Source organism: Emydura macquarii, unplaced genomic scaffold (assembly GCF_026122565.2).
Source record: "Emydura macquarii macquarii isolate MOO-44397 ecotype Brisbane River unplaced genomic scaffold, CSIRO-AGI_Emac_v2 contig_3470, whole genome shotgun sequence".
Taxonomy (NCBI): domain Eukaryota; kingdom Metazoa; phylum Chordata; order Testudines; family Chelidae; genus Emydura; species Emydura macquarii.
The window spans coordinates 9,066,163-9,090,095 of NW_027133607.1; the positions used below are offsets into that span (position 1 = coordinate 9,066,163).

Below are 23,933 nucleotides of genomic sequence, written 5' to 3' on the forward strand. Positions count from 1 at the left end.
TTTGCATTATTTCAGTGGAGACAGAGTAGCAGTTTCCACTGTGTAACTGGGGAGTGTTAATTTGGTCCTAGCTTAGCACACATGGTATAAACCCATTCTCCCCCACAAACACCGAAAGCTCATGTTTCAATCACTTTTCCCAACAGGCACACTAGTTAGAAAAATAAAGACACTTCTGTTCCAGTAATTTACATGTTTTTTCTAAAACTGAAAACAGTGCAGGTTATTATAATGGGGGCCTTCAGAAGTCTCTAGAATTGAAGTGGAGATTATTTCATCAGCCACAGACCTGGCAAGAAATATGGAGAGCATGAAATGCTAGATACCTGCTGTGCAAAAGACGAGGGGTAGAAATAAAGCAACACTCATAGCATTACTTCATACGATGGATTATATAAGATTAGCCACAGAAGATGTGGCTATCATAATTCTGGGGTGTGACACTTGGAGAAACATCCAGCCTCTTGACTATGTGGCAAGTTGACATATCTGTATAAATGTGGCTACCACAAAGTCAAAAAGGAGGACAAAGTAACAGCTGGATCACAAAGTAAAGTTAGGATCACTTCATCTCCTCTAAGATGGAACATGACAGCTGTTTAATAGTGTACAGAAAACTCTATGTAACAAGTCAAAAAGTGAAGGACACCACTTACAACTGAAACTGCAGTCGGACATTTATTTTGGCAAACTGTAATTGTCCAAATTCGAATTTGGCCAGGAGACTGAAGCTAACACTCTTACAAGCAATGCTATAGTAATGATAAACACATCATGGCGGGGCTCTGTATTTACCCTCCCCAATGATTAGATGTGCTCAGTTAACAAGTAAAATGATAAGAAGGGGGTGGTAACTGCCAACCCTGCAGACTCAATGTGGAACCTGAGAAACAAGATGAGTTCTTTCCATCTCAGGCATCAGCATCAATAATCAAAATCCTACAGGCCAAGTTAAGCTCTTGGCAACACCTGGACAATCCCATTAACCTCAATCACTGAAAGATGGAAAAATAATTCTACTATCGTGCACAGGAAAGGACAGACTCCAGTTCACTCTCTTTGAGCTGGCTTGACTCTGTCAGGCTAACAGAAATCAAAACTTGTTTTAAGTTGGTAAAGTCAGCAGATCTTTCTGAAAGCATGTAGCAGGCAGAATTGTTAAGGTAGTGCCATTTCACTTTTCAGAATAAAACCAAACTTGGCATCCTTACTTACAGAAAAGGCTCATTGTCATCCTCTGCCAGTGTGCTTCAACCCTTTCACGGATGTTACCATCTCTAGGAACAAGGGAGGGGCAGGTGATAGGGAGTTTTTATTCCACCCAGTCCCATGTCTTATTCCACCCTTGACCCCTGCTGAAACTAACAGTAAGAAGGCCAAATATAACAATGGTTTTGTGATGTAGCCATTTTCTTATTAGGAACTGACTGAAACCACATTCCACATAGGCCAAACAGCTGTCTGATAGTGATAGCTACTAAACAGGACTCGATTATTTACTGATGACTACCAGTGAAAGCTCCATTGCCCACTGCCTATCCCCAGACCCTTCAAGTCCCTATAAAGGGACATCTTATAACTTTCAACAAAAGATTCTTTATTGAATAAAAGTTCAGTTCATTTACAAAACACAATAGTTATTTGAACTTTTCATTTTCTTAACTACGCTTTTATAGCAACCTTTCATCCAGTGTTCACAAGGCATCTGCAAGCACTAAGCTACCATCTGAGGCAGGTATTCATGTTTTAATAAAGGGAGAAACTAAAGCTAAGAATGTATCTGATTCGTGGGAGGTTATACAGCAAGCCAGTGGCAGAACCAAGGATAGACACTAGGCGACCTACTTTCACTTCCCTACACTATTACTATGCCACAATTCAGCAAACATTTCAGGGCACATGTCTATTAGACACAGATAAATTCACTTCCAATGTCTGACTTTTTGTGTTAGATTTTTAGCATTGATGCCGAAGTGTTTTGTTTGTTTGTTTTTTGTGTGTGCTAAAGTGTTAGAGTTCTCTCAGGGCAGGTCTACACTGCCGGCAAAATTCAGCAGCAATCTATGGGAGTTACACAAGCTACGCAGAGTAGCTTACGTAACTCCCGTCAACTTTGTAACTTCCCTTTAGGGCGTTGTCTCCATTGCACTGCGTCGATGGGAAATGCGTTCCCATCAACGCAGCGCTATGCTTTTTGAGGAGGTGGTTTTATTAGATCGACTTCCGGATCAATTGAGCATGTCTTCACTGCTGCTCAATTGAAACAGAAAAATCGATTTGATGGCAGCGAATTTGCCACCATCAGTGTGTACATAGCCTCAGTGAAACCAGAAATAATTCTTTACTCGATAATTAAGAATAATGGGCCAGATTCTTTGCTGGTGTAAATTGGCAATACTCCAGTGACTTCACTGTAATCAGTTTGCACCAACAGAGGGTCTGGCCCAATAAGTGTTAATTATTTACACCTTCAAAACACTGTAAACCATCAATTGTAATTATTAACCTCTTACGATACATTGAGTAGTTGGTTCTGTTTCAGGATTTCTCCTAACTGCTTGGAACTTGACCCCTTTCTGGGAGCAGCTCATATTCGAGCACAGTAGTTTAAGCTGCAATGCTCCATACTGGCACAAAGGAATGCTAAATTTACAGTCCCAATTTCTCATTCCTTGTACTAGCAAGTGCAGGGAAGGGAGCACCACATCACTAAACAGTGATGAACGGGTAGGTTGGAGGGATTATTGAGACTGTTTTGGTGGTACTTCAAGGCACCAACAGGAATGCAGAGAACTGTTTTGGAACTTTGACAGGGCATGGGGTGAATAAAATGATTCTGCTGCTGTCATGGCTACAGAAAAAAGGATTATAAGGTTTGCAACAGCAACCTAGGTTTTTCCTGACAATCCTAAAGCTGGTATTGCAGGAAGAGGAAGTTACTCACTTTGTCCAGTAACGATAGCTCTTCAAGATGAGTCTCCCTATAGGTGCGCCACTGTAGAGGTGTCTGCGTCCTGGCGCTGCTGATCAGAAAAATTTGGTAGTAGTGCATCCCGCCCGCACATGCACTGCTCCCTGCCTGCCACAAGGCTAGCCAGCGTGCGTGGACAATTCCCTCCTCAGTTTCTTCTCTACCACAGAGTCAACTGCTAGAACTCTGAAGTACAGGGGAAGAGAGCGGGTTGTGGAGCACCACAGAAGAACCAAAGAACCACCGTTATTGCACAAAGTGAGTAACTTCCTCTTCTTCTTTGAGTAGCATCCCTATGGGTGGTCCACTGTAGTTGGCTCCTGAGCATTACCCAGCACTGGAGGCCAGGACTTCAGAGTCTAATCTGATACAGAGGATAGAACTGCGGCACTGAATTTGGTGTCTGCAGCCGAATCCCCCAGGATGGCGTAGTGTTCTGCAAAGGTGTGTGCAGATGCCCAGGTAGCTGCTCTGCAGATTTCTGATATAGGGATACCCTTGGAGAAGGCGACGTATGAGACAACTGACCTCGTAGAATGCATGTGTACTGAAGATGGGAGAGCTACCTTAAGCAATGGGTAACAGAGCTTAATATAATCAGAGACCCGCTTAGAGAGTCTCTGAGCTGAGATCGCTGTGCCTTTTGACCTATCTGCAACGGACAGGAAAAGTCTCTGGGATTTCCTGAAAGCCCTTGTCCTGTTCAAATAGAAGGCCAAGGCTTTTCTTACACCGAATGTACGGAGGATGGCTTCCCTATTATCCTCATGGGGTTTGGGATAAAAAGGTGGAAGATGAATAATCTGATTCATGTGAAATGCAGAAGTCACCTTGGGAATGAACTTTGGATGTGGTCTAAGTGGGACCTTATCTGGGAAGAACACAGTTAAAGGGGGATGCGCCATCAAAGCCCCCAACTCCCTTATCCTTCTGGCAGAGATGATGGTGATGAGGAATGCCATCTTCATGGAAAGGAGAGTAAGTGAACAACTGGCCATGGGTTCAAATGGCAGTCTAGTAAGTCCTTTTAACACTAGGCTGAGATCTCATTGTGGAGTAGGGAGCCTGGGTTGTGGGAAGAGGTTTGCTACGCCCTTAAGAAACCTCTTCATAGGTTAGGTTGGAGAAGATTAAGTATCCTTCTACCTGCTGGTGGAAGACTGCAATTGCTGCCAGATGAACCATCAGCTAACTAATAAAGTCCCAACTACTTTAAAGCCAACAGGTAGTCTAAAACAACCGGTAGGATGGCTGCAGTAGGGGTGACAGACATGGACTGGCACCAGATCTAGAATCTCTTCCATTTCTGAAGGTAGGTATGACGAGTAGCTCTCTTTCTACTGTGTAACAGCATCTCCTGTACCTCTTCTGAGCACGATGTTGTAGGCCCCAGCAGGCCCCAGCGCAGTGATACTGTAATACAGGCCTGAACCAAAGCAGGCCCGGACCATGGATACGTATTTGGAGCTTAAGGGTTAAATCCTTACACTGGAAAAAAGAACAAAACTAGACATAGGCATTATAGATAAGGATGTTCCGGACACATTGATTGTTTGCTCATGTCACCCCAGGCCCGATAATTGGTATGAGTGGGAACATCCTGCCTAAACATTTTGTGATTTGACATTTATGACACATTGGGGCCCTGCTTGTGAACATCTACGAAGGAATGTTTTGAAACTAATTGCTTTCTTTATTTACAAGTAAAGGTACATGCGTATCAGGAATGTGGTTGATGTATGAATTATGGGGCAATGAGAGGGTAAATAAGATTTCTTTTATTTTCTTTTAGTAAAATTGGTATTAATAGAATTGGTGTAGGTATAAGGATTTTACTATGTTAGTAAGTAAGCATAAGATAATGTACCAATGTAATGAAATAAGAATGTAACGATTTTTAGTGAGTATGAATGAGAAGTGAATGCAGTTTGAGTCTGTTGAGATAAGACGGCAGAAAATAATTGCTGAGATAGTGGTTCTCAGTCTTCAAGGGCAGGAGGGAGAGAAGATGCTTTTGTTTAAAGAACTTTTTCAACCCAGATGGCCGAAGATCAAGACGACCCCGGGAAAAAACGGGGAGTCAGCACCCAAGGACAGAAAGAAGATAAAGTGTGAAACAGAAATGAAAGGATAATGAGAAGGCTGTCACACTTGCAATTTCAAACTAATTGATGATTACATCAAACCAGGAGACTATCTGACATAACAAAATCCATAGACCCGAATGGGGATGGATAAATATAAAAGTGAGGAGAAGAAAACTGGACTTTGGGCTCATTCTGCATACCCCAAGGAACATCGCGTTGCGACCGACAGAGACTGGCTCCAACCTCGTGTCTGAATCACTTGGCCAGTGGTTTCAGCTCAAGCAACAAGGGACTGGTAATTATATCCCTCCTTTTTGTGTGTGTGTGTGTGTGTGTGTGTGTGTGTGTGTGTGTGTGTGAGAGAGAGAGTGTGTGTGAGTGAGAGAGAGAGTGTGTGTGTTTTAAGGCAACTGCTTTTTCAAATATGTTTTTTTATTCATAATAAACGCAGCATACTGCCTTATCCCCTGAATAAGATCCTGCTGTTTATTTCGTAAGTGTAACAATGTCTCTATGTGGTGGAACCATGAGGGAGCCATGCTTTGAGTCTCAGAATCTGCAAATTGGGATGAAGAGTGTCTCTCTTGTTCTGTGACGTGGTGATCAGGAGAGTCATCGGTGGACATAATGACAGCTGTGACAGGTCAGGGTACCATGTCTGTCTGAGCCAGGTGGGAGCAATCAGTCTGATGTTAGCTTTTTCTTCTTATTTTCAACAGGACCTTCAGTAACAGAGGCAATAGGGGAAAGGCAGAAAGAAAGCCCTTGTCCCAAGAAAGAAGGAAAGCATCTCCCAAGGAGTGTCATCCGATTCTCACTCTGCAGCAGAACTGTGGACATTTCTTGTTCTCATAAATAGCAAACAGGTCTATTACCAGTGTCCCCCATTGTCGGAATATGTTGTGTACTATTACCAACTATCTCCCATTCGTGGTCATGTGAGAATTCATGGCTGAGTGTGTCAGCCATCGTGTTGTGTATTCCCAGTAGATAGGCCGCTGATATTAGGACATTGTGGGAGATGCACCGGTTCCATTGTTTTAGTGCCTCTACACACAGGGAATGAGACCTGACATCTCCCTGTCAGTTTATGTAATACATGCAGGCCAGGTTGTCTGTCATGACCCTTGTGTGCGTGTCTTTGATCAGCAGGAGGATGTGAGTACATGCATTTCTGATCACTCTGAACTCGCGCAGGTTGATGTGAAGACATCTCTCTGTTGTGGGACCATTTGCCCTGTGTTGTGAGATCATTTAGGCACCCCATCCCGTGTGGGATGCACTGGTGGTCAGGAGTAGAGAGATGGAAGACTGAATAAATGGGATTCCCATAACGACATGTGCTGGCTTCTTCTACCAGTCCAAGGATTGATTGTCCCTGGTGGGTATCAACAGACACTTGTTTATATTGTCTCTGTTCAGCCTGAAAACCGAACTGAAAAATGCTTGGAGGCATCTCATGAGTAACCTGGCATGAGCAATAACCCCTGTGCCCGTGGCCATGTGGCCCAGAAGTTGGAGGCAATATCTGGTCAAAATTTGTGGGCTGGGTACCAGAATCAGACTGCTTCGGTGCCATCAGTACCAATGATACTGACGGAGCTGGATATAATTTCTGGCTCAATCGAGGCTCGTTGCAGGGACTCACAGATCTTTTCTTAGTGGCCTTAAGTGAGTGGCTCATCTCTTTGGGATGACCTGCCTTTGAAGTAGAAGGTTGCGGTGAGAGTTCATGCCGAGACTCCAGGGGCTGAAGGGCCGACTCCATGAACAAATGTTTGAGCCTGAACTCGCTGTCTGATTGCTGGCACCAACCACACCTTTGTGGATTGTGCTTTCTCCCAGGCAGTGAATGAACTGCCAGTGCCCATCAATCACTGGGACAGATTCCTTGCATCTGAGGCACTTTTTGAAGCCTAGAGTGCCAGGCATACCCTTGTCCAGGGGGTCCCCACCACCATCATCAACATTGGAGGCTTTTAACAAGTCCTGGGCAGGGCCTTGATTGGCTCCAGGTGTGTTAATTAACCGGGAGTAACCCCTGCTCAGCTACCAGGGGAAAAGGGACTTACTGATCCTGGGGCTGATATATCGGCCTTCTAGCACTCTCTGGTAGCGAGTCTGACCCTGTCACAGTACCTAATGAAAATGCTGACAGATCAGAGAGCTGCTTCCGAGTCCCACTTGTTCAAAGGTAACAAAGGAAAAAATCTTCAAGGGAAGCTAAAATTAACAAAACTAAAAGGGTGTTAATCTGTCAGGGGTGGTTGAGAAGGAAATGAGGTAGGAATGCCCAGGCACGCTAGCTGGGGGACTGGCTGATACCAAAGTTCTCCCATCAGCAGGGTGGGGCGCAGACAGACCTACGGTGGAACCACCAAAGGGACACTACTCGAAGAACCACCCTAGGACACTCAATCAACAACAACATTTTACTGAACACCTGACAACAAACAGAAAAAAGCAAGTGGTAAACTCAAATTAAAGTGAGAATCAGGAATTGCATTTCCATCCTTCAAACAGCTCCACTCCCTGTGAAGCTGATGTTTTGCATATACAGATTGGTTTATACATGCTTTTCTAAGAACTGCTATTTTTCTACAAGAATGCTGTTTTCATTTAAACACATCCCTCAATGGCTAGAAGAGCTTCATTCTATCAGATTATTGGCATAAAATGATGCTCTAGGAAAAGTTAGATATGCTGGAAGACTAACAAGGGTGAATAACTCTTATTACACAATTCAAAACAGAAGCAACATTCTGTTAATATTCCCCTGCATCGTCTGTTAAAGGTTTTTCAATGCAAACACTGTAAAAAATGCAATAATATTTAGCATTTATAGAGATTTCAAAGCACTTTTCCAAAGTAACACAGGAATGTAAGTGCCTTGCCCAAGGTCACAGAGTAAACCAGTGACCAAGTTAGGCAGAACTGGAACACAGGTCATGTTACTACCACACCTCTGCTCTAACGCTTACTCAAGCCAAGAGCGAGTGACTAAAACAGGGCACTGAATCCCAAGAAGTGGTATATACACAACAAAACAACAGCAGCACTATATATAGCGATATGTCTTCCCGTCCACACCCCAGTCATGTTTTAATTCACATAACACTTCACTAAGTCCTTCTGATGAAATTATATCCTTCCACTCTCGTTCACAGTCCTGTGTAGGTAAATAACTGGAACCTGACTTCTATAACCAGCTCAATCTGACTGTATATTATATACAGATTTGTTCTGTATGTGTGTACACACAGTATGATAGTGATTCACACATACACACGATCATACTGTGAGTGGGTGTGTATATATACAATTTTTTAAAATGGTACAATTTCTAAATCAGGACTGCAGTTTAGAATTGGAATCTCTGCAACACAAGCATGCCCTACCTAGAAAGTAAGAAGTCAGATCTTCAAACTTCATTTATTGTCAGACCAAAATTCTCATTTAAAACTATTAATTCACACCCACTTCCACAAAGTTACCCAGAAAGAGCTGTTTTCCTGCTGCACCTCAGGAAAGCTACCACCATAACCTGTAATCAAGTCTCTCCCTTGCTATTTGAGACCAGCACAAGCAAGGATACTGATTACATGTAGAACTTGTTTATCCCAAGAAACAAAAGTTCCTCTGAAGGTAACAATCAATTTCCCAAGGAGAGTTAGTTTTCAGGTGATAAATTCCGAGACCTTTAAAAACCACAAACACTTGGATGAAGGAGACTGACCTGCTTCAACCACCTACAGTTATATATACCTGCTTCTAACAGCCATATAGATCTTTGGCAAGAAGGAATGATTCAGGCTGGAATTCATGCCAGAGCCACAACTTTTAATGATTTCTAAATGCAGGTGCATGCTCACTTCTTTTTAATGAACTAAAATACAGCTCCCCTCTTCCCGAGGACAGTGCACAGGAGTTCCAACTGAAGACCAGCTCTGCACAGATTTACAACACTCAATAGCAAGTCTGACCATCTGAAGCCATGGTTTTCACATGCTGGTTTTCCCCATCCAACCTCCCTGCTCCAGATCTCCACTATACCTTCCCACAGCACAGTAGGGTCTGAAGAGAAACAACAGAACGGCACTAAAAATAACAAGTTCAACTCAAAGCTGCGGCACTTAAACCCCCTATTCCTGAGAGGATACAGATAAACAAAGATGCATTCTCCGGAGATTATGCTTCATTTTACACCAGGTGAAGGGGCTTAGTCGATACCAAAAGTAAGTGACGGGGGAGAAAGACAAAACAATTGTACTTTGTTCTAGAAAGTTTACAGTACAGTACCGAAAGGTTGCCCTCACCTGGGCTTTAATCCCTGAATCTCCATTCACATTGTACTTCTTCTTGTTCGGCATAGTGTTATTACCTACTGCCCTTCTGCAACCCTTCCAATCCAGTGTAGTTGCGGGCCATTTATTTATACCTCCAGCATCAGAAATCCTGTCTGCTCTGGTTTCAAGTCTTTTTTTTTTGTGTGTGGTGGGGGGAGGAGGGGGGACAGGTAAGGAGAGGGCTACACTTGCTTGGGTTTCCACCTCCCTGTCCAATGGCCCATTTGGCAGGGCAGGACCCCAAGATTTAATGAGGCATTTCTGCTAGCTTCTCGCAAACAAGTCACAGCTCTTTTCTCTTTTTTGTTTTACACATAGTTACAGTGTTCCCTGACCTCTAAACCATTAGCAGCAGTTTCTAACATGGCCTGACTTGTGTGTGCATAACAATCACTTATTTATATAACTGGTACATTTTCTTGCCTGCTATAATTAACTCGCTAATTAGGCTCTTTTTAACTTGGGTTCTCCCCCAACTCCCTTTCCCAATGTCAGATGACTACATTAACAGAGCCTCATTAGAACAAAATTAACTAATGGGCAACTAAAACAATGAAGGCATTTGTTGGGTTGGTAAAAGTTTTTCAAATGATGCCAACCCCCATGGCAGCAAGTGCGGAGCTCTCTGTCCTTGGAAGGGTCAAGCGCTCTCAAAACACAGAGTCACTGGGGAATGACAAGACTAAGGCTATGTCTACACTACAGCCTACGTTGGCAAAACTGATGTCACTCAGGAGTGGGAATATTACACCCCCATGAGTGACGTAAGTGTTCGTGTGCACAGCGCTACGCCGACAGGACAGCTTCTCCTGTCGACATTTGTAATAGCAGACTTGAAGCGAGGCAGATTTGTATTTCTTACTTAATGGGTCAGATCATCATTCCACAGCCTGCTACTTTGCCCTGTTCACAGAACAGTTTTGTCCCTTCTGGATGTGCTCAAAGCAATTTTCTACACAGAATTTCAGTGTGCTTGTCCAGAATATTTTATACTGGAGAGCCATAGTACATAATTAGATTAGCTAATGGCAAAGTCTAAACAAGTATGGCAAAATACAGCTAGTTTTCCAACTTCCCCCAGTATCATATGCTATCACCAAATACTTCACTGAGTTAAAGTAATGGAATTTTGCTCTTCCATAGCATGTTTTATCAGAGGATCTCAAAGCACTGGGAGGTAAGGATTTAGGGAATCCCCATTTTATAAACGAGGAAACAAATATTCCCGGTCTCATAAAGATGATTTGCAGCAGAGCTGGGAATAGAACCCAGGCATCCTAGCTCCTCATCTTTTGCTTTAAGCATCAGACAATACTCCACCACTATGAAATTTGGGTGTCAATCTTCAGTTTCCTTCATTACTGAAAGACAGCTACTGTAGTTCTCAAGTGAAAAGTTACAGCTGCTTAAAAAGTACCACCACCCCAAAACTTATTACAAAGTGAAGAAATATATTATATTCAACTGAAAATGCACAGGGGAGTGGAGAGGCGCAAAATAATTATTCCACTTGGAAATTTGCCAGGGCATTAGGATTAACACCATTACTGCATCTCGGGCTATGTCTTCACAGCAAAAGAGGTGTGTTTTTACTAACAATCTAAAATCCTAGAGGAGACACTTTTTTACCTTGATGTAGTTATTCAGGGTAAACCAGAAGTGGGGGATATAGGGTTGACCTTCAATAAAAATAGTGAGGTCAATATTATCTGTGCCTTGTCTCCACTAAGATTTTACATCAAGAAAGCTAACGAACACCTCTCTCAATGTAAAAAAGACACTTATTTTCAGTGAAGAGACAGCCTAAGACACCAAAGCTTAATATCCTACAAACCTACAAAGAAACTACTTAACACAACTATCTCATCAGAGGGGAAAAGGTGCAACATGCTTGTTCCTTGAGGTGGTTAAAATGCAGTTTTATCTTGCAGCAAAAATGGGAGAGAACCACGTTCAGTCCTACTAAAATCCAGTTGTGTACCCCAGCTTGAGAACATAGTTAACACTTTTTTAATCATCTGTGCTACAAAGATAAAAGTGTCTTTTAACAGTGCAATGTGCAGGAGGCCAGATTAGATTATCATGATGGTCCCTTCTGACCCTTAAAGTCTATGAGTCTATAAATGCAGGGGTTGTAATCTAGTCTTCCAACAATGTTAATTTGACCATGTTGAGCATATGGAGTATTTTCTATTCCTGTTTGCTTTGTTAATTGTAAATCTTAATATAGTGTTACAGTATATCAATAAAAACAGTATGTAATGTACAGGAGTAAATGCTGCAGCAAGAACTAACTTTGGAAATGTCTTGAGTGCTTGATTTTGGAAACAGCATTGCAAAAATGCTAACTTTTTTCACTTAACATCCCTAGTTTCTTTTAAAGAACAAAGGAAAAGAAACAGGGCTACTGATTTTGTGCAGCATACAAGTTCATGGGGATTTGCTAATGGAGCTTGTAAATTCCTTGCTCCACAGCAAACTGACTTCTGCAAATATAGCGGGGCAAGCTCTAGATTACTACACAGCTAACCAGAATGTAATGATCACTAAGGTCTTTATACATACCAAGTTACATGTTTCAAAGTCTAGCCCTTATTCAGTTATTCCTGTGAGAAACAAAGTGATGAGAACATCTTTTTCTAATGGGAAAATTTCCAGCCCCTCAGAACACCCAACTGGGAAGACGACAAACTTAAGGGAGAAAACAAGTAATTATCAACCCAAAAGGTTTGTAAAGTAATGAGGCTGTAAAAACAACAGGATTAAAATGAAGAGTGTTTGGCACTCTTATCTAGAGTGGTTGTGACCAGCATGACTATTATGAAAATTCTTCACCCTTTATAGCACTTCCTCTCAGAGGATCTCAAAGTGCTTTATTTAATGCTCCCAATACTCCGGTGGAGAAGGTATTTTACTATTAACCAATGGAAAAATGGAGGCACAGACAGGTATGCAACTTGCCTGACCGCATAATGAGCAGAGACTGGAACTGAACCCACAACGCCTGCCCCCCTCCCGAAAACTGTGCTTGAACCACAGGACTTGTGGAAAGTCCCGAACTGACTAAGATCTCATCACTATTAATGAAAGGAAAACCACATGACTGCAACAACACACAATACCCTGGGTTACCAGGAGAGATGCTTTATCTCCTGTTCCACTTTTCTGCATGAAATCAGAGATGTGTGTATGGATGCCTGAGACACATCCAAAACACACAGAACAGGTTTGCTGAAGTAGACACAATCCCTTTCCCTCCACTGTGACACAAACATGCTCCTTGCTTATTGACAACAGCTGCCCTGCATGAAATGAGCTGTAAAATGTGAAGGTTAAGTTGCTTCAGTTAACTTCTAACCCTGCCTCCTTCAATTATGTTCAAAAGACTTACAGTTCATATCCTTTTTGAGGAGGGAGCTGTATAAAGCCATTTGTGCCAAACTTTCTCATGCCTTAAATTAATGTGTAATCCTGACAATGCCACTTGTTGAATCAAAGCTATGCTAAAGCTTTAAGTGTTTAAGATTCCAGCCCTACAGCTAAAATGTCACATGGATTCTAACTTGGTGGATTAACGTGTACATTTTAACCCATTTGTAGTTACCCTTCTGAAGCACAATCTGAGCTTCCCCAGTCAAGTATCTTATTATCCAAAGGTCTTGCAGTAGCCAGGTCTGTTGCTGTCTGGTAGGCCACAGGCATCCATCTAGAGTATTTTTAGTGCACCTAGAATCTCAGGGCAGTGCTAGACCATTGCCTAGAATAGCACAAATTTCGGCTTGACAGTTGAGCGTATTCTATCACTTCACAGGAGACCTGGGATGGAGACTGAACTTGGCCTTCAGGCCTCTTGGATATCAGTGCCAACAGGGGAATTGAATCATGGTATATTTCAATCAAGCCTCGCCCTCACACCCAGTGGCTTGCTCAGATTACATCCCACTCAAATAGGTCCTAGCAGATGAGTAGAACTTTCATACTTTGATGCCTGGGAAATCCCTTCCCCTGACTGCCATTCTTAGGCTTCTTCACTAAAAAAATCCCCCACCATTGCCAAACTGATGCAGCCCCACTGATGGAAATGCTAATGAAGACAAGACTCCGAGCAGCTACTAGAATTTTATCACTATGTTCATATACTTGTTCAGAGCAGGCTTATGTAACAAAGGTAAAGATCTGCTAGTCCCTGGTCTATATTAGTGCTACCACCATAGCAACCACATTTAGAATTGTGCTAGTGGGAAATCTTTTAAAAAAATAGCTTCGTGTGGTCAAGGCCAAAGAGAGACTGGGATGAGGAAATACATAAACATTTACAAATGGAGAAAATAGTTCCCCTAGCTTGTTACCAGGTCTGTTTGTAGCAGCCCTGAGACGGAGGCCAACTGGCAAGGTTCTTTCCATATTATTTCAAGTTGCTCAGGTAACAAAAGGGGATCTTTTTTCTTCTACAGTATAAAATCATAAGATCACATAAGTTAGAAAGGAAAACACCTATTGGGTCCTCAAGGCAGGATATATTTCCCCCAACAGTGAATGTATTTGATGTTGAACTGACACTACACGTACTTGGTCTTAGCCACAGGCCTAAAAACAGAAAGTTTTTCCACAGGGTTTTTACTAGTAGGAGTTTTCCACCAAAGTTTCCCTGATTGATATGGACAGGGATTTGTTTAAGGCCAGTATTTAGACCAAGCTATAGATTACCTGAAAAGTTAAACTAGGATACCATCTATGCACAGTCCAGATTCCAGCTACATTGTAATTTCTACCATATGGAGGGTCACAGTTGCCCCCAACATAGTTAACTCTGCGTTAACAGTGGGTTCATTCTCCTCAATCATGATTTAACCATATTCCTGTTTCATTCTTCAGCCTTGTAAAACTTCAAGTGTGCAGCACAATTCAGGAACTCTTACACTGCAAGACTGTTTTAAACCATGTCAAGAGATTGTTGTGTTACAACTGACTCCTCCGGTGCAGTGAAAGTTATATGAGAGCCCATAAGCGTGGTTGTTGTACAAGCAGTATAAAATCCAATTTGGTTGATCCATGTGGAAGGGACTAAACATAGGTTTAGTTAAAAATCAGTGCTTTACCCAATGTGGGGACCTAAGTTAGAACAGTGATTTTTTGTAACCCCTCAACTCCGTGAATCTTAACACCTCAAAACTCAGAGGGATAAGAATTTTGAAATAAAGACCCAAACCAAGATCTGAATTTTGCAGCTCTAGACAATCTTTACTTGTTTGGACCTATCCACACCGGTTTAGCAAACCATGTTATAACCGGGTTTAATAGGAGTTCAAACTGATTAAGCCTGGCTGTTAAACACAACTACAAGCTCTTTGTAGATGGGGCCTTATAGCACAGAATCTTTTAAAAGTATTTTTTTCAGGAAAAAAAACATGTCCACACCGCAAAGAAAAACTGTTCGAGCCCTGCTAGCAATCACCACATTTAAACTTATTTTTTTGCTAGCACAGTTCTGATCCCATTATGGTTATGGCACTTGTTTTGATGCCCTAAAGATCTAGAAATTATAATTGACCAAACTAAAATCTAGATCATAAACAGAAATCCATATTTGAAGATATTTGAATCAGTATAAAATAGACACATTTACAGTGTCAAATGAGGGGGATCTGTTACGCAAAGCTGTATCAATGCTGACCTTTAAATGCAAAAGGTATTTCCTGTTAGTGTGATATAAATTACAAGATAAGTTGGGTTAAAGTACAGTAGAGAATTTCACTCTACAGAAAGCCAGCAGACAGGGGATGGAAAGTGCCATGTTAATAGTTACTGGAAAACTTTTACTGACTACCAAAATGCGTAGAGAGACTAATTAAGATTGTTAGTCTTCTGGAAGAATTCAAAGTTCAAACCAAATCAGAACAGATTCTCTGGAAAGATATTTTTATAGCTTTGAGTATTTGCATGAGACCAGCTCAAACACTGATTTTGATAAAAGCCCTTTTTTTACCATTGACTATTTGCAAAGCTTGTTGCTGCAACACATTTTAAAGTGCCTACAGAAACTCAAATCTCTTGCTATAACGTTCTAAAACAAACCCAAATGCCTTCCTTAGAACAGCTGCTAAGAGTCAACTTTTCAAACAGAAAGAAGTTAGGTTATAAAATGTGAGTAGCAATCTGGGAAGAAGTAATAGCTATTAATATAGCACTTCTTGCTTTTGCGTTAGAATGGCATAAGCATTTTTAAACCATGGTAGGTGCACAGATACTTTCTCTGATTGCAGCTGTCCCCCAGACACAAGCTTTAACTGTTCAAGTGCTGGTTTGTTTTCAAAACAGAATCATTATCTTGTCAACCATTTCAAGAACTCCTAGTGTCAAAGAAGCAAAGCAGAGAAAAGGTTATTTTAGTTCTTGCTGTGTCTCCTCTCCTGCCCTCTGACTGACTGAGGTGAGATAGACAGCACATGTTGGTCTACGGATCAGTTGCCTGTTTTAAAATGAACATTAGGGAAAGTAACACAGATGTAAGTAATGCAGATGCAATTTCAAAGATGGAATCCTACTTAGTAATAAATATTAAGGCTGTCAAAGAGATAGTAAAGAGTGTTTGCTATGCAGATCTTGTTCTCAAAGTAGACAATGCAACTAGGGTGACCAGATGTCCTGATTTTATAGGGACAGTCCTGATAGTCAGGGCTTTTTCTTATATAGGAGCTTATTAATCCTCACCCTGATTTTTCACACTTGCTATCTGGTCACCCTAAATGCAACACACCCTAGAAGATAATTCTGCACTTCAAGTGGTTTTTCCTCCATGGCTCTCATATTGCTCTATATACATTAGTCTTACACAATACCCATATGAGGCAGGAAAATATTATCCCATTTTATAGATGGAGACTATTTCTAGTGCTACTTGACTTTTTACAGTTACACTGGACAGTGTATCTACAATGAATAATCATCCTGCATTGGCAGGGAGATGGACTACCAGATCTTGTCTGCCTCTGACTTCAATGACTCCCATTCCTGGTAAATTTAATCAGACTTGAATACAATGCAGTAAAATTGAGCCTGGCATAAATCCACCTGACAAAGAGCTGCTTCCTTTAGAAATCCAGTAGTGACCAATTTGCTGTGTCTTAGCTAAAATAATAAACTAAATGACGACTCACCATCCACTCTGGCATGTGGAAAGCAGAGGTACCTGCGCTGCTGTCCCACTTCTCCATAGCTGAAGCTTTTCACGTTTGTGCTGTAGCAAAGGGAATTGCTATTTGGCTACGCAAAAAGAGACACACACAGTGTGCGCCCACGTTCGAGCTCCAGAGCCAAGGTCCTAGCTTTTCAGGAGCTCACAATAGACTTCAGTGGCTGCACTTCCTTCCAGCAGAGGCCTTCTGTTTAAATCAACCTCCTTAGTCAAGTGCTCAGACAGAAGCTCAGGCAGCTCCAAGGACTGATTCAATGCCTCGTTTCTGTTTGAAACTCTGGGCCAAATCACATGCTCAAACTCAGTTTCTCTTGTGGCTACTTCATGTTTTCAGCTGGGCAATGCATGATCCACAAGCAATGAACCCCTCTCTCTACTGACTTTTACCTCAAGTTGACTGCAGAGTGCGTGCCTGGCAACCTTGCTTTGTGTGTGTGTGTGTGACATCTATCCATGGCCTGCCTCCGCCCCTAAGAATACGTCACTGAAAATGCTGATAGTGTGATCAATAAGGATCAAGGTCAGGAACACACTCCTGTTTTTAGAGCTACTTTTTGCACTGTATTGCAAACGTGTTTCCTCGAATGTAGCCGGATACTTGATAGCATTAAAAGTTCATGCGACTCTGAACAAAATAGCATATGGATGCCTTTAGCTGCTAAAAATGTACTCTTGGAAAACTAGCAAAACAGTGTATTTAAAATTAACCTGCGGGTGCCACAATTTTGTGTAGAACTCAGTAAATACTGTTTTTAAAGAGTATATGTATTTAACAGACTCTGGGAAAAGCAGTGGAATACATTTACTTGTCTACAGCTCCCTCTGCTGGGAAACATGCACATTTTAATTCTTTGTAAACTACAGTAGTTGAAAATCATGTGTAAACATCTAGTTGAAATGAATGATTATAAAGTATTCTCATGTTCAGAAAAGTTATGGGGGTCCCATGTTTGTTGACTCCACATTAAACTGGCTCAGTTTATAAGTAAAATTGTGGTTTTGTGAACTGCTAATGCTGCACACTCAGCAAGGGGGGTTTCCAAGTAAAGTTGGGCCTTTCTGGTTCTCTCACTGCCAACATGAGATTCTGCAATCTGGAGAATTTATTACACACAGGACAGATCTGTTTGAAAAAATGGTTCTACCTGCCACACACAAGGACCCAGAAAAGAATCCAGTTCATTGTTCTGGAGCAGGTTCTGCAGGACTAGCAGAAGTAAAATGCAGTAAAATGTTTTATCACTGAAGTCTGGAGAGAGTGTCTGATTACACACAGGACAGATCTGTTTGAATAAGGCAATGGTTCTCTAAACAAGCCCAGTTTCAGCCTCTCCTCATAATTGCTCCAGCCCCTAATCATTTTTGTTGCCCTCCGCTGACTTGTCCACAACTGGACAAAGATGCGGCCTACTCCATGACTTCCGTGACCTGCTGGCAATGCCCCTCCTAATGCAGCCCAATATGCCATTAGCCTTCTTGACAACCAGGGCACACTGCTGACTCATATCCAGCTTTTTATCCACTGTTACCCCCAGGTCCTTTTCTGCAGAGCTGCTGCCCAGCTCGTCGGTCCCCAGTCTATAGCTGTGCATGGGATTCTTCCTTCCTAAGTGGAGGACTCTGCACTTGTCCTTGTTGAACCTCATTAGATTTCTTTTGGCCCAATCCTCCAGTTTGTTTAGGTCACTCTGTATCCTATCCCTACCCTCCAGGGTATCTACCACTCCCCTCAGCTTAGTGTTGTCCGCAAACTTTCTGAGGGTGCAATCTACCCCATCCTCCAGATCATTAATAAAGATGTTGAACAAAACCGGCCCCAGGACCGACCCCTGGGGCACTCCGCTTGTGACCATTAAAATGGGACTAAGTCCATTCATCCAACCCATACTTCTTTAACTTGCTGATAAGAATACTGTGTGAGACAGTATTCTAAAGTCAAGGTATACACACACTCCCGGTGGTGGTTTAAGACTCCATTAAAATGGGACTAAGACCCACTTTGGGGTTCCAACACACAGTTTAAGAACTGCTGGAATAAGGTGTCAAATAGCATATCAATATTTTATTTGTTATGGGCTTTTTAATAAAAGAGAAAACAATTTCATATAGTAATGGCACTTTGGACTAGCTAGCTAACCTTTTTACAGAAGCTAGTTTTGCAGTTATAAGCTCTGAATTTCCCCAAAAAGAAATAGATTCCCCTGAAATTTCTCATGACATTTCTCATTCAGAGATTAGTTTTCTCAGGAAAAAATCTAAAAAAAAAAAAAGAGGTTTAAAGTTATCTTGGTTGACTATGATGGTTGACTTTCTCATCACTGATTTTTTGAACAATTTCCTAAGTTTGTTTAGCACATCATCTCCAAAAGGGTTCAGCCTACAGACTTACAAATGTGTTTTGGCATTGCTGATAAGCGTCTTTCAGTGCTGGAACACACATTAGTACTCCAACAGCATTCTTCCATAACAGAACAAAGCAATGGGGCAATGTTAAAGGGTGGGTGGGTGTTATAAACAGGTGATGTGGGTGGTAGTGAGTGATTATATGACAATGGAAACCCAGCTGGATCTCTTCACTGTTTATATACAGAGTTTAATGCAGTTTTTTTTTTTATTTGATGGGTGTAGAATTTTTGTAAATAAAGTAATTGGGGAGGAGATGCCACACTGACTCCACTCAAACTTAGCTCTTCTGTAACAAATGTTTTAGTTTGGGAATAATACTTTAAGCCAAATGCACAGCATTCAGGCTTCTCACTTTCTCAGAGATATTGCCAGCTTCCCCTGCCTGCTAGAAGTATCACACAAGAGGATGAATACACCACAGTGTCCTGCTTATTCATTCCTCTCTCTTCCACCCTGGCCTCATCAGAGGGTATTTGGCTTCTGAAGCTACCGTTCCTTCCATAAAGTCACGCGGTGATGAGTTTTGGATTGCAAAACTAATTTAAATGGCTGGGACGGTGTCCTGTAATCTACAGTAGTTTTCCTCTACTATCCTCCTAGAGGATCGACAATTTTGAATGCCAAAAGGTTTAGCATTGCCAGGTACAAGCTGAGACAGGATCATATCTGAGGCTAGAGGATACAACAGAAACCCAAGCAGAGGGTCCAGTATGTTTTGGACAAACAGTTGTAATGAAATAGGGGCAAATAGTGGATGTAATCCTACTTATCCTTGTATGTTATGGGGAATCTGGCCCATAGATTGGATTGATTTTATGTATCTGTTATTTTCAAACCTTTTAAGTTGAAAAAGTGGTCTCCACTAGCCAATAATACCCTCCGGTTTCAGGACATTATGTATATCCTCATTCTCAGTGAGCAAGAGATCTGCAGTACAAATCTCAGCATTAGCCACCACCCTTCATCTGGGCATCCACTAGCAGAGCTTGGTGCTGTAAGTCACAGTATGTGTTGGTTCTAGCACCTTAAGGGATTTTAAGAGTCATAAGTTCCAAGGCCAGAAGCACTGTGATCAACTAGTCTGACCTCCTGTATAACACAGGCCATAGAACTTCCCCCAAATAATTCCTAGAGGATATCTACTTAATCATTTCCCTGCCACTGCAGGAGCCTCAGGCTTTACTACAACTTGGTCCCTTCTATTCTCTACCTGTGGTATATAAGGTCTAGTCTTCTGTGGGTTGTAATACTTTGGTTTAATGTCGGTTATTGGTTTAGTGAGCAGGTTCTGGGTAATGTTCATAGCCCGTCATACATAGAAGATTCAGACTAGAGGATCTGGTGGTCTTTTCTGACCTTAATCTCTGACTATCTTTTAGAAAAACATGCAAGTTTCTGTGATGATACTATGGATTTTAGTTAACTGTCCTTTTTCAACTTCTTAAAGTTTAGTGGTGGGATACTGCTCCTCGTTGCAAAGGACGTCAAACATTTTACAGTTGCTGTTACTTAATGGGCTATCCTCAATTCCTGAATCAGCTCCTGGTGTGTTTCGCAGCACTAAGCCAGGAGGAGCCTGTCATCCCAAATGCCCAAAGTGAGCAGGTCAAAGGAGGAATATTTCATGCTCCTGCAAAATTCATTCTTCAAAAAATATCCCAATCGGATATTTAACCAGCTTATCCTTGGCTAATAGAAGTTATTAGTCTTCTAGCAGATAGTGCTGTCTCCCTCACCTCTCAATATTATGCATTAATTAGAATATATAATAACCAGGGATCCTAGAAATCCATTTGCTGCACAAAAGACATGGAATTTGTGTTTTTACAGAGAATCTTTTGTTTTACATTCTGTGAAAAAATAAGAACATATACAGTAGAACCCGGTTTTTTCGAGCCTCCGTTATCTGGCTCTCCAGATTAACCGAAGTGATGCTAACAGCCCGAGTGCTGGGTGGCAAGGCTCACAGCTGGAGCTGCATTTTCTGAAAAAACTAAGATTCAGCATTTCATTTTAATTGTGGAAAAATGCATGTTATTTTTTTTATCAGATTTTTTTTTTTTTTTTAAATTACGGAAAACTAGAGTCCCTGATAACAATAGTATTTTGTATTGATATAGCAGCCTTCACTGGAGGATTCAAACCTCTTTACACAGAGGCAGATAATAAATATTTCCATTTTACAGACTAGTGCTCTATACCTCCATTTTCCTGTGATGTGCCCAAGAACACACAGCCTAAGAGCATGAGAGCCAAGAGACCAGGCTCCTTTTCTCCTACTCTCCAGCTCTAGCCAATAGCCACTGCTAACCCCTGTCCCCCATCATCACTATTTTAAACCAGAGGCCAGAGTGCATCCTCAGCTTTGACTTGGAAAGTGATTCTCTCTAGGTTCCACTGAATTGTGGTCTGTACCCAGAAACTTTCAAAAGAATTCCATGAGATTTTTCTCATCCATCATTTTATCAGAAACACTAATTATACAAATAGGACTTCTTCCAGTGCTAGACAGGACAGCTGACCCATTTCCATTTTAAAGCTCCTTGTACTAACAAAATCACTAACAATTTGAGAGAGGTAAAAGTCCATCCAAGATCTAGCATTTTACTTAAAGAAACACAGTCATCTTGAAAACTACATTTGTCTAAAAATGTATCCACACTCAGACAGTTGCAAGATCTATGACACTTGTTGTGTGTCGTTGGACAAGTTGGCTAGCCTTTCTGTGCCTTCGTTCCCCAAACTGTAAAATAAGCACAAGACTTGTGTACCTTTTTAAAGCACTTTGAAATTCTAAGATGAAAGGCACTCTACAAATTCAATCTATTTATTAACTACCTTAGCATTAACAAACCATTGGAGTCCAACGCTTCTAGCCCTGCTAATACTCACAGCTATTTCTCAAACTAATGCACTCTCATTAGCCTTCAAACGATTTAACTGGAAACACTGATAACTGCTTGCTCCTCTGAAAAAGTCATAAAAGAGCATCGGTTGATACGTTTAAAAGAAATTAGTTTTTTAAAGTGACTAGTAGGCTGACTGTGTGTGTTAGTAATTCTAGTAAGGAAGTCATTATTATTCCACAGTGCTCAACAAACTAAGGAAATATGAATTAAAAGTATTCTGAATCTGCTGCAAATCTAGACTTCTACAATCATTACATTTTGAATCATTAGAATCTGATGTTTGTTTTTATATATTCTTGTATTAGCAGAAAATATAACTCACATAAAAACACCATACTTGGAAAACACTTCTAATATCAGATGAAATAAAACTGATTACTTCCAAGCCTTGTTAGGCTAAGATCTTTGTGCCAGAAACTTCATCTTCACATCTGTCTGAAAAGCACACAGAATACTTACTAAACTAAATAAAAATAGTTCTACCATCACTTTCGCGCATGTTGGACCTACTAAACTTGTACTGCTTCCCATACCTTTACTTTAGCCCAGGAAAGACATCCATGAAAGGAAAAGGCAGACAATGTATGCTGGCCCTCTAGCTATTTAAAAAAAATCACAACTTGAAGTCTATAAGACACAAAATGGTCTTAGTACAGTTCCTATTGGAACACATCATAAATGACCACCACAAATCAGGTACCACCTGAGACAGCCTGAACAAGCAGTTCAGTACACTGGCAAAACTCCCATCGACTTCAATGAGAGAGTTTTACCTGTTTAATGTACTGCAGGAGCCCACACAGAAAAAAGAATGGTAGGGGTAAGGATGCTGCCCTCAGGACAAGGATGCTGGAAAAGTATTAAAAGGAAATTTACCCTGCTACAGAACTTATTCTGTGGATGGAGAACTCCAGTATCCAGGACTCAACATTTTTCATAAGCACAGAGGGTGAAATTCACCTACGGTGACCCGATGTCCCGATTTTATAGGGACAGTCCTGATATTTGGGGCTTTGTCTTATATAGGCATCTATTATGCCTGACCCTGTCCCGATTTTTCGCACTTGCTATCTGTTCACTCTAAATTCACCCCTTGTGAATTTACTACCACAAGCTCTAAAATGCACAAGAAACTTCACGTTCTTAGATTGTCACTCTGATTATCAGAAAGATGCCAAACCATATTCAATAAACAATGCCCGCAGTGAAGAGAGCTTTGGACTAGCACATGGGTCCCTAAATTACGGCCCGTGGGCCGCTTCTGGCCCGCCAACACATTTTGACCGGCCCGCTCCCCCCTTCCGACCCCACCCCTCTCCCACGTGGGCCCAGCGTGCTACTCCCGGCCCCAAGCAGTGCCACGTGGCAGCTGCTCCCCCCCACTCCCACATGATGTGGGCCCAGCCACGCTGGCCCACCATAGGAGCAGGACTGAGGGATGTGGCCCTCACAGCTGAGAGTTTGGTGTCCCCTGGACTAGCAGAATAACAATGGCTAAACAAAATTTAAACAGAGAGGTGAAATGCTCATTGGCACCGACGCCCAAGGACATGCTTTCACCTAGCAGTGACAAGTTTGAAAGAGGAGAGGAAAAGTGGTTCCAAAGCCTTATGAAAATAGAGCTTTAGAACCTGCTAAAAGCTTTGACTGAAACCATAAAGCAAGACACTGACTCAAAAACTAGAAATATTAAGAGGTCTCTGCTGAAGCTCATAGAAATACTTGGCTCTACAGAATAACAGAGCCAATCTCTGTTGAAAACTTGAATAAAACTTAATGACAGACACAGAGTCTCTGCAGCAGAACAACCAAAACAAGCCAAGTCTCAGTAATAGATGCTTGACTGGTTATTAAGAAGAATGAAGTTTAATGTGAAAAGAAAGCAGTGAAAACTCTACACAGACACTAGGAGGCGCTGAGAGCCTGCAGAACAAACTGCATTCATTCCTTTATTTAATAACTTCAAGCTGATGGTTGCAAAAAAACTTCCAATCTACCCCTCTCTGTGGGAACTCTGAA

The 23,933-nt window shown here is 41.6% G+C and overlaps 1 protein-coding gene across 3 annotated transcripts in view; it reads right to left on the reverse strand.

Annotated features, from left to right (window-relative positions):
- The window catches only part of AHCYL2 (adenosylhomocysteinase like 2), a 183,121-nt gene that overhangs the window by 57,792 nt on the left and 101,396 nt on the right, over positions 1-23,933 (reverse strand). The window contains exon 1 of one of the 3 annotated variants that reach the window (XM_067534981.1): positions 16,562-16,759. The exons of 1 other annotated variant lie outside the window; for it this stretch is intronic. In XM_067534981.1, coding sequence (XP_067391082.1) covers positions 16,562-16,618 — 57 coding nt within the window. In that variant the 5' untranslated portion in view covers positions 16,619-16,759. Of the gene's footprint in view, positions 1-9,374; positions 9,485-16,561; positions 16,760-23,933 lie in introns of those variants that run through there. One more of the 3 variants, XM_067534982.1, reaches the window with a different exon arrangement.